General features: G+C 40.9%; 2 protein-coding genes across 6 annotated transcripts in view; one reads left to right on the top strand and one right to left on the bottom strand.

The window, feature by feature from the left end:
- LOC137621537 (uncharacterized) overlaps window positions 1-19,137 on the bottom strand; it is a 165,596-nt gene that overhangs the window by 53,439 nt on the left and 93,020 nt on the right. For all 5 annotated transcript variants that reach the window (XM_068351908.1, XM_068351911.1, XM_068351912.1 and 2 more), the window contains one exon: window positions 1,726-1,895. In XM_068351908.1, coding sequence (XP_068208009.1) covers window positions 1,726-1,895 — 170 coding nt within the window. The remainder of the gene's footprint in view (window positions 1-1,725; window positions 1,896-19,137) is intronic.
- Window positions 10,426-16,684, top strand: LOC137621535 (uncharacterized). Its single transcript, XM_068351904.1, has one exon. It carries the CDS (start codon window positions 10,818-10,820, stop codon window positions 16,515-16,517), a length of 5,700 nt encoding a protein of 1,899 aa, XP_068208005.1. The 5' UTR covers window positions 10,426-10,817; the 3' UTR covers window positions 16,518-16,684.

Raw genomic sequence — 19,137 nt, forward strand, 5'->3', positions numbered from 1 at the left:
AACACCCCAAAAAGGTTCACACATGTCGTCTTCTTGAGCAGTTTAATGACATATGCCCAAGCCATTTTGGGAACATTTCAAAAAGTATGCAGAAAAAAGCTCCTTTAGATCATATTTTTCAAAGAGGACTTTAGTAAGCCAAGGTGAAGGTCAAAACGATCTGAAAAAACATTTAAGTGGAAGTGAAGAAGAAATTGATGAAATTCAGAAAGGAAAAAGAAAAAATTAATCTTAAGTTTTTTGTAATGTCAAACTGCCAATTGTTAATGTGCTTCATAAAGTTGAGTGCTACCTTGTTAGGTAGTAGGTTGGCCAGGGCACCAACCACCCGTTGAGATACTACCGCTAGCATGTTATAGGGTCTTTTGACTGGCCAGACATTTTCCCTTTCCCTACACACACACACACACACAGCGAATAGTCTGGCCTATTCTTTACACATTCTCCTCTGTCCTCATACACCTGACAACACTAAGATTACCAAACAATTCTTCTTCACCCAAGGAGTTACTGCACTGTAATTGTTCAGAGGCCACTTTCCTCTTGTTAAGGGTAGAAGAGACTCTTTAGCTATGGTCAGCAGCTCTTCTAGGAGAAGGACACTCCAAAATCAAACCATTGTTCTCTAGTCTTGGATAATCCCATAGCTTCTGTACTATGGTCTTCCACTGTCTTGAGTTAGAGTTCTCTTGCTTAAGGGTACACTCGGGCAAGCTGTTCTGTCTTGTTTCTCTTCCTCTTGTTTTGTTAAAAGTTTTTATTCTCTTCCTCTTGTTTTGTTAAAAGTTTTTATAGTTTATAGAGGAGATATTTATTTTAATGTTGTTACTCTTCTTAATTTTTTATTTTTCCTTGTTTCCTTCCCTTGTTCTTGTATTGTAGCCAACGTTTCCTGTTGGCATGGGCCTTTCCCTTGTTCAGCCCGTAGATTCCTTCCCTCACTGGCTATTTTCCCTATTGGAGCCCCTGGGCTTATAGCATCGTGCTTTTCCAACTAGGGTTGTAGCTTAGCAAGTAATAATAATAACAACAAGAATAATAATAATAATAATAATAACGTTAATAATAATGTTTTCTGCCATTTGTTAATGTGTTTCGTAAAGTTAAGTACAGTAATGCCTCACAACATGAAATTAATTCTTTCTGGAGTGGCTTTCATAAAGTGATTTTTTCATGTTGTAAGTCGCATTTCACATGCAAATTGCAAATTTTCTTTACAACACACTGATTACCAATTCAAAAGTGAACTTTGTCACAGAATAATCTGTAGTACTGCCCCCTGTCATTTCTGCTTTAATACTGTATTTCTTTATTTATTGTAATGTGAACGGCATTACTCAGATTGCGGTTTATACAATTTGATAAAATTATCTAAAGCTTGAATATACATGGCTTTATTTATAAAACTAGCAATTAAGAAAATTAATTACAAGACATTATTAAGATATTACAGTATCTAACTTTTTAGATCCTAATCAAATACCAATATCTAGCTCCATAATTTTTTTTATTTATTTAATCTTTTCCTTTTTGCTTTATTTAATCTTTTCCCTATTTGGGGTTAATAGTAGTTCTTATCCCATTTTCCCTCATGATTAGTAGTGATCACAGTGATATCCAGTGTGAGTTTTCAGCAACTCTAAGAGCTACAAAAAATTTGTCTATTTGATAGGTTTTGACAAATACTAATTATGCATGACTTATGGTCTAAATGCCAAGGCTTACCTTTCACTGTTATTGATAACATTGAGACCGATGACCCACTTATCATGGATGACCTTATGTCTAACAGACACTATCTCTAGGCTCACATCTGAAGTGATTGCTTCAGGTAATTGCTGGTCTAAATCTTCTTCATCTTCACCATCACTAATATTTATTGTTGTCACAAGAGTCTGGTAGAAAATATACAAGATGTTACATTAGTATTATTTTTCTTCACAATATTTTTAATTTTTCTATAGAAACTCAATAGTTTATAAATGTACATCTTATGGTGTCAGTGCTCACACGAACGAGCCAAAGGATGAACAAGTCCCTTGACCCATACCAGTACTGACCAGGATGATAATTCATTCATTCATTTATGTAAATTCATTTAAATAGGATTGAGCCAGAACCAATTACAGTGGAACCTCTACGTACGACCTTAATTCGTTCCGGGACCTAGATCGTATGTTAAAACGATCGTATGTTGGAGCGAATATTCCCATAAGAATACACTTTAATTTGTATAATTCGTTCTACAGCCCAAAAACCTGTGATAACTCCTTAATTACTACACATAATTACACATAGAAATAATACAATTGCAATATATAATAGAGATGTAAAAAAGAATAATTATAAAGAAATAATAAATAAAAAAGGTGTTTTTATTGTCACTTTACCTTAGAGACAGGCCAACGAAGGTATAGGCTTTGCTACACAGGAGACGGACGGTCGGCGAGGAGGTAGAGATGGTGACTGCGATAACGTACCGTAACTTACTCTAACTTACACTACGTGAACTTTAACTAACTTAGCTTATTTACTTTTATTTAATTTTTATATTTTATATTTTCTTACATTTTTTTTTTCTTTTTGATTTTTAATTTTCCTCACTTTCACTCACTTCAATCTTAGTTTTCTTTGCTTCATTTACTTTTTCTTCTTCACGATCACTAGACCGCTTCGTAGATTTTTTAAAGAATCGAGAGAAAGCTGCTTGATAAACGGATTTTGAGCGAAGCGAAAAATCTATTTTTGGGTGAGATGGCCATGTCGTCCTGATGGAAGTTCCTATAGGGTAGCTTCCTTGGGTATATTACAACTACGGCGATATTCCCAGAGAATTTACCTTAAGGTACCCAGAATTCTAACTCCTGGAGCGAATATCCCTAATAAAAGAACCAGGGATATCGCGAAATATCAGAGGACGTATTCTTGACACGCCACATGGCAATCTGCACCCCGAACAGAGATAACACTTCGAAGGGGTTAATTGGCAAGAAAACGAAAACGAGAAAGAAAAGGAGAGCCGCTCGCAAGGTATCTCTCCTCTCCCGTTTCGTAAGCGTGCATTGCGCCGCTCACGGCGCCATCTGTATTCCTTGCAGCGATACACGAGGTGCTACAGATACTGTATGTAGGGAGGGGACCTACAGCCCTTTCATAGAAAGGGAAGGGCGGGTCCATCAGGACGACATGGCCATCTCACCCAAAAATAGATTTTTCGCTTCGCTCAAAATCCGTTTTTTGGGCTCAAGCCATGTCGTCTTGATGGAAGTATACCAGAGCATTACTGTATCTGTGGATTCTCAAAACGTCCCATACTCCCCGGAGGTATTTCCCCGGTCAACTAGACCTAGAGACCTAAGATGTTACCGTCATACATCTTTTCAACTAACCATAAACCATGTTAGTGCTTCCTGCCCCTTACAGGGAAGAGTCCTACTAGACTCTGGAAAAGTCTCGAAGAGTACATATACCTATATATGAATAACAGACAAGCCAATATAGTGGTCTCACCCTATATCATGTAAAGCATAGTTTGAAATATCGACCAGTTCTCCGTTCAATACTGTATTGGACAAAGGTTTATATCCGAGTAGGAGGAAACTTGCATATCCGCCACCGTCCCCTTAGGGCATGGAGTCCTCCTGCTAAGGGAAAGCATAAACCAATGCAAAAAATGCTTGCATAAAAAAACAATCTATTAGAATTATCCCAGATAAATATACATAGTACGTAACGCTCAATTATTACCAATAAATTGACACAGGTGAAGGAGACGCAAGGTTCGCAAGAACTAGTTTATTGACAAACAATAAATAAAACAGGTTAACAACAATTATATATATATAAGAGGAGGATAACCAAAAAATAAGCATATGCATGATAGTAAACAGAAACTTGTTTATCTGAAAGAAAAACATTAGCGGCACTTTTAACATACCGAGGTATCAAAATTGTAAAAGTCTGTATTACTAATCAGTCACATTAGCGTTAGAAATGCTCGGCACACATGTCTGCACTTATGCTAGGTTCACCTTTGAAAGTGGAACAGTCAACGTGGGCAACCCGGTGCCCTCACACTTAGTTTGTAGAACAGTATGTAACTACACACTCACCCCGGAATTAATCGTCCCAATTAAATTCACTGTTCCTCGCAGAGTTAAACAGCAGGGTTAACGACGCAACCCACTGCTATCACAGACCTCTTTAGTTGCTCCACTTGCTTCGCATAGTGACGAAAGAACACTCTGGAAGACTTCCAGCCAGTGTATGAACGAAGATGTTTAAAATCCATAAAATTAAAGAAATTTAAGGATGAGGCAACTTTCCTCGGATCGTGACCTGCGGGTGTACTGTCAGGATCCGCTCTGCGAATAAAATGTGATTTTCGCCCTGAGTTGTTTCAGGGATAAATTTGAGCCTGATGTTTCTCCCCTGAATAGTTGACCACCCTTGAAATCTGAAGTTCTACGAAGATAGACCTTTAGGCATTCTACTGGACATAGAGATGCATCTTCTTTCAGAGGGCAGATTCTCCAGGGACCCCACCTGTTGGTGGGTAACTCGTTCTTGGCGAGAAACGTAGGATCCAGAAACAGGTTCATCTCTCCCCCATCCAAGAACTGAACACGACCTTCCTCTCTCGAGAGAGCTACAATCTCACTAACCCTGGCCCCGGACGCGAGTGCAAATAGGAAAATAACTTTTTGGGTCAAATCCTTTAACGCACACTCCTCATTGTTCAACAGTGAAGCAAAATGAAGAACTTTATCTAAAGACCATGAAATGGGCTTTGGAGGTGCTGAAGGTCTGAGTCTAGCACAGGCTTTTGGAATTTTATTAAAAATCTCGTTAGCGAGGTCGACCTGGAAGGCATATAAAATGGGTCTTGTCAAAGCAGATTTACACGTTGAAATCGTGTTAGCTGCTAACCCTAGACCATGGAGGTGGATGAAGAAAGATAAGCAGAAGTCCGTCGAGATCTCCTGCGGATTCTTCGCCTTGACAAAGGCCACCCATTTTCTCCAAGATGACTCATATTGCCTTCTAGTAGATTTGCACTTATATTCCTCTAGGAAGTCTATGCTGTCTTTCGAAATCCCGAAACGCTTTCTCACCGCAAGGGAGAGAAAATCATGAGCTGCAGGGTCCAGGTTTTCTGTAATGAAGCGCAGACAGTCAACTTCTGGACTCGCTGGGTCAGAACTGGATCTGGTAGCGGTAGAAACTTCAGCCGTAGTTCCAATGCCAGAGGGAACCACACGCTGTTCGGCCACTTGTGAGCCACTATTGCCGCTACTCCCTTGAAGGATCTCAGTTTGTTGAGGACCCTCAACAGAAGGTTGTGAGGAGGGAACAGGTAAATCCTGGACCATCTGTTCCAGTCGAGGGACATCGCGTCCACTGCTTCCGCCAAGGGATCCTCGTACGGGGACACGTACAGGGGTAACTTCTTGATGTCTTTCGTCGCAAAGAGGTCTATCTGCAGTTCTGGGACTTGACTCAAGATGAAGGAGAATGATCCTGCGTCTAGGGACCACTCCGACTCTATCGGCGTGAACTTGGATAGAGCGTCCGCTGTCACATTGCGGACTCCTTGAAGGTGAACTGCCGACAGGTACCACTTCTTCTTTTCCGCCAGTCGAAAGATGGCCAACATCACCTGGTTGAGAGGTGGTGACCTCGATCCTTGTCGATTCAAACATCTCACAATCACCTCGCTGTCCAGCATCAACCTTATGTGGATCGAACGACGCGGGGAGACTTTCTTCAAGGTAAGGAGCACTGCCATAGATTCCAGAAAGTTTATGTGAAATGTCTTGAATAGATTGGACCAAGTCCCTTGGGCCTTCTTCCGATGAAAATGACCTCCCCACCCCTCCTTCGAGGCGTCTGTGTGAATAGTCAACGAGGGGGCGGTGGCTGAAGAAGTACCGACTTCTTTAGTTGTCTGGCTTGGGACCAAGGCCTGAGAAGAGTACGTAGACGAAGTGGAACTGGTCTTCTCAGATCTCTTCGCGCGTTTGATGCATAACTTCTCCAAACTCCGGTTGCATCCTTTAGCTGTGCTCTTAGCACCGGGTCTGTTACCGAAGCAAACTGGAGAGAACCCAGCACTCTCCTGTTCGCGTCTTGATATCCTTTCGGAATCCAGAAGTCTCTTGACAGAACCAGCTATCTCCTTCCTCTTCTTCGCCGGGATGGAGAATCGGTGTGACACTAGGTCCCAGTGGATTCCCAACCACTGGAACTTTTGAGATGGAGAAAGTCGAGACTTTTTTCTGTTGATCTTGAAGCCTAGATACTCTAGGAACTGGATCACCTGCAGGGAAGCTTGCAAGCATTCTGTCTTGGATGCTGCCCACACCAGCCAGTCGTCCAGGTAGGCTACCACCTGGATTCCCTTAAGGCGTAATTGTTTGAGAGCTACGCTCGCAAGCTTCGTGAAGATCCTTGGGGCTATATTTAGCCCGAATGGCATGACTCTGAAGGCGTATAGTCTTCGATGTAGCTTGAACCCTAGGTAGGGGGAGAGTCGGCGATTGATTGGAACGTGCCAATAGGCGTCTGACAAATCTATGGAGACGGTAAATGCCCTCTTGGGCAGTAAGGTCCTTATGTGTTGCAGTGTTAGCATCTTGAACTTGCAGTTCACTATGAACTTGTTGAGTGGCGACAAGTCCAGAATGACTCTGAGTTTTTCCGAGTCCTTCTTGGGAACATAAAACAGCCTCCCTTGGAATTTGATGGACTACCCTCCGGATCACTTTTTTCTCCAACAGTTCTTGAAGGTACTCCTCCAGAACGGGGGTGGAGTGTTGGAAAAATCGAGGGCATGGGGGTGGAGTGCTGTACCAGCTCCAACCCAGTCCATTCTTGAGTAGGCTGTGGGCCCAGGGATCGAAGGTCCACCGATCCCGAAAATTCTGGTCTCCCTCCTACCGGTATCATCTCACTTCGACTGCTGTCCTAAGGTCTTGCCTCCCTGACCGCGACCACCCCTGAATCCCCTTCCCCTTGAGGGGCGTCTAGACGAGCCTCTGGCTGCTCCTCTAGGCTTTGCTCGAAAGGTAGTTGACTGCTCTTCGAACGTTGGGTTAAATGCCGGAGACTGCGTCGACAAGGCTTGGGGTACCCATTGGAATGTGGTCGGGGATTGTGCCACCATCTGGGGCACTGAAGGCATAGGCAATTGCTGTTGCTGTCTAAATGGCTTGGCTGGCCGAGAGGGTAGCCTAGTCCTCTTAGTCTTCCTCTTTGGTTGGGGACCCTCATCCGGGGAAGACTTTCTCTTGAGAGACAGGCCCCACTTCTGGAGAAGGTTTCTATTCTCCGTGGCGGCCTTATTCACAACCTCCTTGACCGCTTCGTTAGGGAAAAGGTCTTTGCCCCAAATGTTGGAGGAGATTAGTTTCCTTGGCTCGTGCCTCACCGCAGCCGAGGCGAACACAAACTCTCTACAAGCTCTCCTCGCCTTGACGAAGCTGTAAAGATCCTTCGTCACTGTGGCCAGATGAGTCTTGGCCACTACCATGAACATCTCATGGACCTTGGGGTCACTTGCCATCGTCTCAAGAGTGGTTTGAAGAGACATTGAGGCAGCCAGTCTTTCTTTCGTCTCGAGCTCCCTCCGCAAAAGAAAGTCAGACAGCTTGGGGAGGTTCTTACCGAACTGACGTCCGGCAATATCAGCCTCCAACTTCCCGACTGAGAAGGTAAGATGGACGTCCTTCCAGTCCTTGTGGTCCATAGGTAGGGCCAGAGACAAAGGTTTACACTCCTCCAAGGAGGGGCATGGCTTGCCAGCCTCGACTGCTTTTAGCACAGCCGCAAACCCTTTCTGCAAAAAGGGGAAGGCTCTAGCAGGAGAGGACACAAAGGAAGTGTGCTTCTTACTCAAAGCAGCAACCTTTGAGTTCGTGAAGCCCCTCTCTTTCATCGAGCATGAAAGCAAAGCTTGAGCCTTAGCATGGTTCATAACTATGACCTCCTTCGGCTCTGTCTCCTCCTTTGAAGCTGGTTCCTTCCTCAAACGGACATAACAGTCCGGATACGACCCTTTGCTGGGCCAGAATTCCACCTCCTCAAGGGGAACTGAGCCCAACTTTTCCGACATGACGATCTTTCCGACCGTCATCGGCATGTGCTCAGCATATCTCCACGGGTTAGCATCTGAGCACAAGGGAAGGTCTTTCACATTGAGCCTCTTCTGGGGCCCACGTGATGCTGCAAGTTTCCACATCTGCAGTTCCATTGCAGCCGCCTTCTCATTATTCTCCCTCTGCATTTGTTGGATCATTCCAACGATGGAGGAGAGGGTCTGTCCCAGCTCTACTGGGAGAGCGGACGATGTTGAGGGAATAGGTTCAGGGGCCTGACCCGGAGCAGCCAACACCTCGTCGACCTCTTCCTCTTCAATGTCTGGAGCCTGATCTTCATCCTGGTCTTCTGCCAGGAGGTCCTCTTCCAGACGCTCGGACACCTCCGACATCCTGTCGTCCAACTGGATGTCCTGCAGGGAGACCGCGACTTCACCATCCACCGGGATCTGAACTACCGGGATCTCCACTTGAGGCTGGGGAATCACTGCATCAGCTGACGCTCTGGGGAAAAGGTAAGCCCTCATCTTCTCACTTGGAAGATAAGGTCCAGAGGTGTTCTTCTGGAAACCCCTTACCCAGGTACGAAGCTTCTCCCTTGCTATATCCCTTGACTCCGCCGTCCTAGGGGAATCAAAAGCCTCAGCAACCAGGTTAGTGCACACGGTACATACCTGCGGGTCCCAATACCGGAGATCACCTTTGGAGACTGCGCATGCTGCGTGCCTCCTACACAATTCATGTCCGCAGAAGTTCTTGCTGCGGACATTGCAGAAAACACTTCGGATGGTCCTCCTGTAAAGAGAAGAAATTTCCATGAGTATCAAGTGAACTACATATCACTGGATATACATAGTTTAGCATAATTAAACAGAAAGGAAAGACACACACTTGTGTTTCCCGCACAGTCAATTGTTGCAACCTTCCAGATAATAAAATTGTATGGTTAATCTGTCCTAGAGCAACCAATGAAAAATTTCCAGAGGAAACAGGTGTAGCTCACACCTAAAGGATGATTTTAAAATACCGGATAGTAGACAAGAAAGAACTCACTTTCTTTATCTGTAAGGCAACACCAAGGGGCTGTGCAAGATAACACAAAAATGTTAGAAAACACAGTGTTGTAACAATACTATACTATAGTTTTCTCCCTACAGTATATACTATACTGAAGAATACTGGTACAGTATAGAAGGTAATGTGCCGGCCGGCACTCATCATAACTAGATCTAAAGTATACTACTTAAGAGCTATAAGGCGGCAGAACGCTGGTTCAAATGCAAGTGCCGGCCGGCAACTACACAAGGTAGCACCCGGCTGCCGGCCACCACTCGTAGCGACCGGCAGACAAAGGCGTGATAATAGCCGGCCGGCAAAGGTATACAACCGATGCCGGCCGGCAGCAAAAGAACCAGAGAACTCCGACTGCCCGGCTGTCGGCCACTTAGGCCGGCAGCCGGCTAGGGTACAACACTTATACGAAAAACTGTATCTATAGTACATTTTTCAATTTTTTTTATTTTTCTGGTTTCCTTGTATTTTGACTGATACGCAGTAAGATTAGAGGATCTTATTATTTAATTAATTGCATAAGCCTTGCTGTGTGCTTTAAATAGTTCGAGACACCATTTATATACCTTAATGAGCGTAACTACCTTGAATGCTAGTTACGCGTTTTATCGCCACCGCCGCTTAAAACTACTGTTTACCTTGGCGAAGGTTATCCAAGACGGGGAGATTCCTTCCACTTTTCACGGTGAACACAAGTGGCTAATATTCTTATAAATTGACGTGAATATTATTTTCAGTATTGCATGAAGTCGTGTGCTGTTTCACAGTGAGAATAACTTTACCATGCGTTTCATGTAAGACTTCACGTTAATCATCCCTGCTTTCGTGATTACTGATGGGCGGGAAACGAGATCTGCTGCTACGTCCAAAGAAACTTTCCATCAAAATGTTATCAAGTTGGTGACCGTTGGATGGATTATTGCACCGGAATGGATTACGCACCTGAATGGATTACTCAACTGAACAAACCAGCGCAAGGCATTCTTTGAGGTAGGTCTCGTTCCGTTTGGCACACAGAACAAGACTTTAAAGTTGCCCTATTATTTTAGTGCGCCTTCATCAAACTTCTAAAAATAATCTCGATTCCTTAATTATCTCTTTAAGTCAGTCAATTTTTTTTTACACTTGCGAGATCCTTTAATTAACTGTGATATTAAATTTTAGAAAACTTTTGTAACTTTGTCTTGTCACAGATATTGAATTTTGTCTCGTTGATTGACAGCTTTCTTTTGTTTTTTTAGGATTCGAGGGATTCGAAGTGTAGGGGGATTTGGTAACCAGTGCCTAGGGTACCAAACATCTGGGCGGCTTCGTTGTCTTCCTGGGAATGTAATAGTTCAAGATAGCTTTTTACCTTGCTGAAAGTGTTGCTTCAGATTCACCTAATAAATGCTTGAATTTTTTGCATTCGTATTTTTTTACATCTCTCTATTATTTTCGAATATGGCGACCGTGATAGGATTGATGAATTTGTTCAGTTTTCCGCCCAGATGTTTTTGCGTAAGTTAGGGATGAAAGTGAATATTTCGATATTTTTTAGCTTATTACATTTTTTGAGCGATTTTTGGCTCGGGTCGTTTTCAGTGTCGTGATATTTTTGGTATTAGACCTTTATTTCCAATTAATTTTGTTCGAATTTTCCTTTTCACAATGTCTAGTCAACTTAAAGTGCTTGTTAATTCTCGTAAGTATATACGAAAGTGTATTACCGAGAATCATAGTAACATTTTTACGTTTCCTTCTATGTCTTTAGCAGAAAAGGGTAAATTAAAGTTGCAGTTTGAGAATTGGATGCACAGGTTGGAGGATTTAGATAAACAGATTTTATCACTGAAATATGAACAGTGGAGTACAGAGGAGGAGGAAGCAAAGTCTGAGCAAGAGTTACAGATGTGTCATAATTATGAAGACAAGCTTTTAGAATGTTTATTGGCTGTTTATTCTTCGAATGGTAAGTCATCTGTGCCATCTACTAGTGATCAAAGTGCAGCTCGTAGTTTGCTCAAGAGTCCAGTTGCTCCCCTTCCTACGTATGGTAGCTCTGAGGATGAAGACTTGGATAGGTTTCTTTGTGAATTTGAAGACACTATTAGTAAATTTAACTATCCAGAGTATGACAAACTGCTTTTGTTGAAACAACAGATTACTGGTAGGGCACTCATTTTATTAAACTCTTTAGAGGCTGATAAGCGAGGTTATTCTTTTGCCAAGGACTTGTTAATTAAAGCTTTTGCATCGAGTGATACTCAGAAATTCAATATTCTGAAACAATTGTCGGAACTTAGGCTTAATGATAGTGCTGACCCGTATGATTTCATTTCCAGAGTTCGTTTAATTGTTGAAAGGGTACGAAAGCTACAGATTGATATTGACTCAGTGCTTCAATATTTCATTTGGGAAGGAATGAATATATCCTTTAGGAATCACTTTATCCAAATTACTAATAATCATAAACCAAAATTGAGTGATATTCTAGAAAATTATTTTGAAGCTACTGAGCGGTATTTGGCAAGCCAAAGGCAGGGAAAACCCAATCGCAAGAATGTGGCCCCAAAGGAAACTAATCAAATTTCTGCTGACAATGCCGCTTCTGCTATGGCCATTAATATAAAACCTGAAACAGGTAAGTCAAAAACCTTCAAGCCTTGCAGTATTTGTACTAAACTTGATGGCACTGAAGCAAATCATCCAATTTTTAAGTGTACAAAATATTGTTCACCCAGTTCTAAGCTTGATAAACTTGAAAACCTACGAGGCTGCATTAAGTGTTCAAATTTGAATCATGAGAGTAACGCTTGTAGGTATAGATTTCATAGTCGCTGTAAACACTGTGGAGATTGGCATTTTAATTTTTTGTGTCTGAAATTGGATGATAATGTTAAACAGGATGTTAAGTCTTTTCAGTCTAGCTCAAAAAGTGAAAAGAGTATGCCTAAAAAGGATGAAAAATCTCGTAAGCAAACCAATAGTAGTGTTGTTAATGTAACTGAAGCTTTTCAGGTAGACTCTGATGTAGAGTCCATTTTACCTACATTTACATGTAATATTGAGGGTAAACTGTTGATTAGAGGCCTTAAAGATAGTGGCTGTCAATCTAATTTTATTTCCAGTACAGTGGCTGAAAACCTGAACCTTAAGGTGATCAGGGATAATGTATCATTAACTTTGAATGGTATAAATTCTTCTCGGAAATATTTAACCAGGTTGGTAGAAGCCAATGTTGAAATTAATGGGGTTGTTAAAGTAGTTAAGGCTTTATGCATTCCAAGTATAAGTATTTCATTGAAGCTTCCTCAATTGGGTAAAGTTGTACAAGGATTCAAAGACAGAGGTTACATGTTAGCTGATAAGAACCTTTCATGTCATGATAACTTTATTGATAATGTCGACTTCATTCTAGGGTCAAAGTCATGCCACTGCTTACCTCAGAATGAGATTTTATTTGGGTTAAATAGAACTTCAGTTTATGCTGAAACCCAGGCAGGGATATTATTGCAGGGTAATACAGACCAACTCCTTCAAGATCTTCCTTATTTACCATATAAAGTTAGTAGTGGTAATATGGCTACAGTTCCAGAGTTCAATATTGATATGAATATTAACAGTTGTCTTTTATCTGACCTTACCATTGAAGAAAGTTTACTCCCTACAGAATTTTCCATATTGGACGAGAAGGGAAACCTTATAGAATCTCAGCTTGAAAAAGCATTAAACCATGTTTTGGAGGAGAATTGTTCCAGGTACACGAACATGAGTAACGGAGGCCCAGAAGCTGAAGATTCAGAGCTTAATAACAAGCTAGTAAAGTATGCCCTTGATAATATGGTAAGAGATGGTGATGGTAGGATTGTAGTCCCTCTTTTGTGGAATTTTAAGGTGGCTCATCTATTGGGTACAAATTATGAGTTGGCTTTAATGGTGTTAAAATCTAATTTGAAGAAACTTCAAAAAGACGAAAATAAATTATCCCTTATGGACAAAGTATTTAAAGACCAGTTAAAGAGTGGAATAATTCAGAGAATTGACAATCTTCCCCAGTTCCTAGAAGAACACCCAAGTCACAGTTTCCTTCCCCACATGGGTGTATTTAAATTGAACAGGGAAACTACTAAATGTAGAGTTGTGTACCTCTCTAATCTTTGCCAAAAGAGTAAGGGTGGGGGACTAACAATTAGTCACAACCAAGCCATTTTTCCAGGCCCTACTTTAAATCAAAAGATTGTAGCAGCATTATTGCATCTGAGGTTTGGATTTAATTTGCTGTGTTTCGATATTTGTCAGGCCTTTAATAATTTATCTTTAAACGACGTGGACAGTAACAGGTTACTTTGTTTATGGTTCCGTGATGTAGAAAAGAAAGACTATAATATTGTAGCTTTTAAGAATGTTAGGCTAAGTTTTGGATTAAGATGTAGTCCAGCACTGCTAATGTTAGCTTTGTATAAGATTTTGATCCTCGATATTGATGATGAAAGTAAGTCTCTGGTCGAACTCAAAAAACTGATATATCAGTTGAGTTATATGGACAACTGTGCCATTGCTTTTGATTCTTCTGCTGAACTTGAATGGGCCTATAAACAGGTTAAAGGTATTTTTGAACCCTACCATTTTAGGTTACAACAGTTCATAACAAATGATTCTAATTTGCAAGAAATCATAGATTCAGAGAATGAGGTTAAGACTGATAGGAACGTAAAGTTGCTTGGTTTAGTGTGGGATCGGGAAAAGGACTGTTTATCCACCAAGCCCATAAATCTTGACATTAAGGCCAATACCAAGAGGGAAGTTTTACGTACTATTGCGTCGCAGTATGATCTTTATAATTTTAATGGCCCTTTACTTAATAGAAGCAGGCTCTTCCTACACAGATTACAATGTGATCAACACTTGAGTTGGGATCAAGCACTGGATAAAGAACGTTCGAGAGAATGGCAAAATATTGCTAAGCAAGCAAATGCTGCTCCTGTCATCAAAGTTCCTAGGTTTGCGGGAAGCAGAGATGACACTTACAAGCTGATAGCTTATTCTGACAGTAGCAAATGTATATTTGGAGTAGTGATATACATACAGTGTATTTCCACAGGTAAGCTAAGTTTTGCTTTTGCAAAAAATCGTATGGTAGGAAAAAACCTTCAATCTAAAAGTATGCCTTCCCTTGAACTACAAAGTATTGCCTTAGCAGTGGAATGTCTCTTAGATTTATACAAAGAATTATCGGGTCCCTCTTGCATTAAACCTATTAAGATTCAGGAATTAAGGGTTTATTCAGATAGCCTTGTAGCTTTATCTTGGATATATTCGCACACTCACAATCTTGATAAACTACAGAAATGTTCTGTGTTTGTGAAAAACAGGTTACACGAGATTAGTGAACTGTGCTTAAAACACCCAGTTATATTTTCGTTTGTATCTGGAGAAGAAAATCCCGGGGATTGTATTACACGTTGTCTCTCTTATAAATCACTCATGAAAACTAACTACCTTACAGGTCCAGATCTTGTAAATGCTCCAAGAATGGAACATAGTAAGGATACTTTGGAGTTTGTGGTACCAGATCCCAAAATGGATATTCAGATACCAGTAAACAGTTTGGGTGCCTACATTAGTAGTAAGGATATAGAAATTGAACATTTTCAGATGACTTCAAGAGTTTCTAGCTTTCATAGATTAATTTTGATTTATCGCAATGTTTTATTGTTTGTCAATAAGCTGAAAATTAAGGTGATGGCTAGGGATCCTGACAAATTTAACCATTTAAAGGCTTTTCGCAGTGATCATAATTTTTTTGCAGAGGCTAGTAGATTGTTGCTGTCCAGGGACCAGGGATGTTATTTTGCTGAAGAACTTGAATATTTTAACTCTAGTGAACGTTTACTTAAGGACGTGCCAAGAATAGTTGGACAACTTAATATTTATATTGACAGAGAAGGACTGTTAAGAGTACGAAGTAAGCTGTCCAGACTTAAAGATGAAGGGAGGTATAGGTTTCCTATTTTGTTGTCTAAGGATAGTACTTTAACTACATTGATTATCAGAGATTATCATGAGCGGTTTGCTCATGCAGGTGTGTATTCTGTCTTGTCAGAGATGCGTAAAATGTTTTGGATGTCTAAGTCTTATTCTACAGTTAAAAAGGTGTTGAAGTCTTGTGTTGTGTGTCGACGTTTTAATGAAAGGGCTATCAAGCTTAACCAGAACTCTTACAGAGATTTCAGAATTAATGCACCAGAAATTCCTTTCAGGTATATTTTTATGGATTATATGGGTCCATATTTTGTGCATATTAACAATCAAAAGGTTAAAGTCTGGTTATTATGTATAACTTGTAATTGGAGTAGGGCAATTAATTTAAAACTTTGCTATGACTTGTCGGTAAAGGAGTTCTTAAGAGCCTTCCAGTTACATTGTTTTGAGTTTGGTTTGCCAGAGTTATGCATTTCTGACATGGGCATTCAACTAGTAGCTGGAGCCAACATCATCATGGACTTTCTAAGGGATCCCGAGGTCAAGCTGTATTTGGAGGAAAATGGAGTCAAACCGATTCAGTTTGAACATTTTTTCGAAGGCCAGAGCCAACTTGGATCGATGGTAGAGACTTGTGTTAAGATGACCAAGAAGCTCGTCTATGGTTCTATAAAAAATAATGTACTGAAGGTAAGGGACTTTGAATTTTTGATTGCTCAGACTGTACATTTAGTGAACAGAAGGCCTATTGCTTTCAAAGAGGCTTTGCGTGGGGAAAATTTAGACGCATCAGTTCCTCAGCCTATTACCCCTGAGAGCTTGATTCGTGGCTATGACCTTACTTCTGTTAATATAATTCCCGATTTACAGAGGATACCAGAGATTGCAGATGATCCCACCTATACTCTTAGCAAGTCAAGCAAAATTAAAAACTGCTTTTCTCATTTGAGAAAGGTTAGGAATAATCTTGTGGATTTGTATCATTCGGAGTTCCTGGCTACATTAACTCAGCAAGCTGTTGACAAAAAGAACAGATACCTTCCTGTTAAACATACCTCTTTACAGAAGAATGATATTGTTTTAAAAAAAGAACTCTATTATAAGCCTAACCAGTATCCTATGGGTTTGGTTAAGGAAGTGACTGTCAATGATATTGGAGAAGTTACTGGTGCTGTTGTGTTGAAGGGCAAGACAAGAGAAATTACTAAGAGACACGTTTCTAACCTTATATTTCTTTTAAGGCCTGAGAACCAAATTGAGCAAGACAGTGTTGCTGAGAAGCCTATTGATGATAATTTGCAGGGTCAGACTCGACGCGCATGTAAACCTAGAGTTGCTGCTGAAAGGTGTAAACGGAAAAATAGGAAACTCTTAGGTTTCGAGTAGTTGATCTTGTAAACTTTTGGTTATGGTTTTTAGCTTTAAGGCAATTTGTTTGTTGTCGCTCGGGTATTGAATTAATTGGTATTTATGATTAAATTATTCAATAATTTAATGTTTTGTGGGGAGTATACGAAAAACTGTATCTATAGTACATTTTTCAATTTTTTTTATTTTTCTGGTTTTCTTGTATTTTGACTGATACGCAGTAAGATTAGAGGATCTTATTATTTAATTAATTGCATAAGCCTTGCTGTGTGCTTTAAATAGTTCGAGACACCATTTATATACCTTAATGAGCGTAACTACCTTGAATGCTAGTTACGCGTTTTATCGCCACCGCCGCTTAAAACTACTGTTTACCTTGGCGAAGGTTATCCAAGACGGGGAGATTCCTTCCACTCTTCACGGTGAACACAAGTGGCTAATATTCTTATAAATTGACGTGAATATTATTTTCAGTATTGCATGAAGTCGTGTGCTGTTTCACAGTGAGAATAACTTTACCATGCGTTTCATGTAAGACTTCACGTTAATCATCCCTGCTTTCGTGATTACTGACGGGCGGGAAACGAGATCTGCTGCTACGTCCAAAGAAACTTTCCATCAAAATGTTATCAAGTTGGTGACCGTTGGATGGATTATTGCACCGGAATGGATTACGCACCTGAATGGATTACTCAACTGAACAAACCAGCGCAAGGCATTCTTTGAGGTAGGTCTCGTTCCGTTTGGCACACAGAACAAGACTTTAAAGTTGCCCTATTATTTTAGTGCGCCTTCATCAAACTTCTAAAAATAATCTCGATTCCTTAATTATCTCTTTAAGTCAGTCAATTTTTTTTTACACTTGCGAGATCCTTTAATTAACTGTGATATTAAATTTTAGAAAACTTTTGTAACTTTGTCTTGTCACAGATATTGAATTTTGTCTCGTTGATTGACAGCTTTCTTTTGTTTTTTTAGGATTCGAGGGATTCGAAGTGTAGGGGGATTTGGTAACCAGTGCCTAGGGTACCAAACATCTGGGCGGCTTCGTTGTCTTCCTGGGAATGTAATAGTTCAAGATAGCTTTTTACCTTGCTGAAAGTGTTGCTTCAGATTCACCTAATAAATGCTTGAATTTTTTGCATTCGTATTTTTTTACATCTCTCTATTATTTTCGAATAACACTAGAAGAAAACAGAATGGATGCTGGGATAAGAGACTGTACTACCTCATAGCCCGGCAACCCGAAAGAGTGCACATAAGGAAGGGGAGAATATAATTTCAGGCTTCCTGACCAATGCCATCTGGCTCTACAGACAAACATGGATGAGGGACCAAGAGAGGTCCGGGCCACACTCAAAGCAGAAGACCTTTGCCAGCCGGCAAGGGACTGAGTCAACTCCACATCCTAACCTATGCTAGGTAGAGATGTAGAATGACGGACAGTAATGTAATGGCTAGGCCAATACAGAGGAAAGAGGGGGGAAAGGACGAAGAGGGTCCTACCAACCTTGCTTTGGTAATGAATCACCCGCAGCCAAGAAAACTCATCTTAGCCTAAGGGAGATCCGAGGAGGGAGGCCAGCAATACTTGCAAACCCCCACGGAACCAAAGCAAGGAAGGTGTTGCTATTCCCAGAAAAAGGATCTTATCCTCGACAACGAGAACAGCAACACTGGACTAGTCTGCTAGATCACAATAAGAAGGAATCAACTCGTACAGAAACCTTCGAAAGTGAACTAAGGAGGCTAAGCCTCCTATGTCTGTGTCAGTCTAGCGAGGGAGTCTCAACCACAAGCCAGACATAAACAGACTCAGACTAAGAACTCTGATGTTCTGCCCCCTCTCTGAAGCCAGACTTACTGGAAACAGGAAGGAACAGCAACACCCTAATATAGTTGTATCGAAAGTTAATTCAGATAAACCACTAGGGTTAAGCCCAAGGCTTAAACAGAGGGAAAGGGATTGCACACTTTCTCCGAAGAGAAGAGAGCAACCGGGGAGTGTGAGAAAGTATACTAAGGCGCCATAGGCAACTTAGCCTAGGTGCCAAGAGAATCGATTACCTAAATCACCGAAACTCACTCGTATACTATCTTGGAAGAAATCAATATAATCTTGAATGTATAAAACTGCCTAAAGCTTCAATAAAATTTTAAAACACTCGGAAATCTGAATATCATGCAGGAAAGTACTAGGGCCAAACGACTAGGCTACACGGTCTAGCGTAGGCCAGAATCGGCGAATCCTTCGCCAAGACAAACAATACTAAAAGCATCATATAAAGAAATCCTATGTAACGCTAAACAGCTAAAATTATTAAAGCAAAACAGCCGGGAACGTCGCTCTGGCTAACTAAATAACTCATACCTAGCGAGCGACAGCGTCCAGGACGCCTCCGGTAGGCAACAGCTCTTGTAACAAAGGTATTACTATTAATCACTTTAAAAATTACCAAGAGCCTACATTTATACATAAAAGAAATAATACTCAACTTATCAGAAGCAGAAGTTGGAGAAAGCATAATAAATCAATAGTGAACCCTCGTTTATCGCGGTAGATAGGTTCCAGACCCGGCCGCGATAGGTGAAAATCCACGAAGTAGTGACACCATATTTACCTATTTATTTAACATGT

This window comes from Palaemon carinicauda, chromosome 28 (genome assembly GCF_036898095.1).
Source record: "Palaemon carinicauda isolate YSFRI2023 chromosome 28, ASM3689809v2, whole genome shotgun sequence".
Classification (NCBI taxonomy): Eukaryota; Metazoa; Arthropoda; class Malacostraca; order Decapoda; family Palaemonidae; genus Palaemon; species Palaemon carinicauda.

Coding starts and splice junctions, on each gene's coding strand:
- LOC137621535 (XM_068351904.1), top strand. CDS start 10,818: ATGTCTAGTCAACTTAAAGTGCTTGTTAATTCTCGTAAGTATATACGA.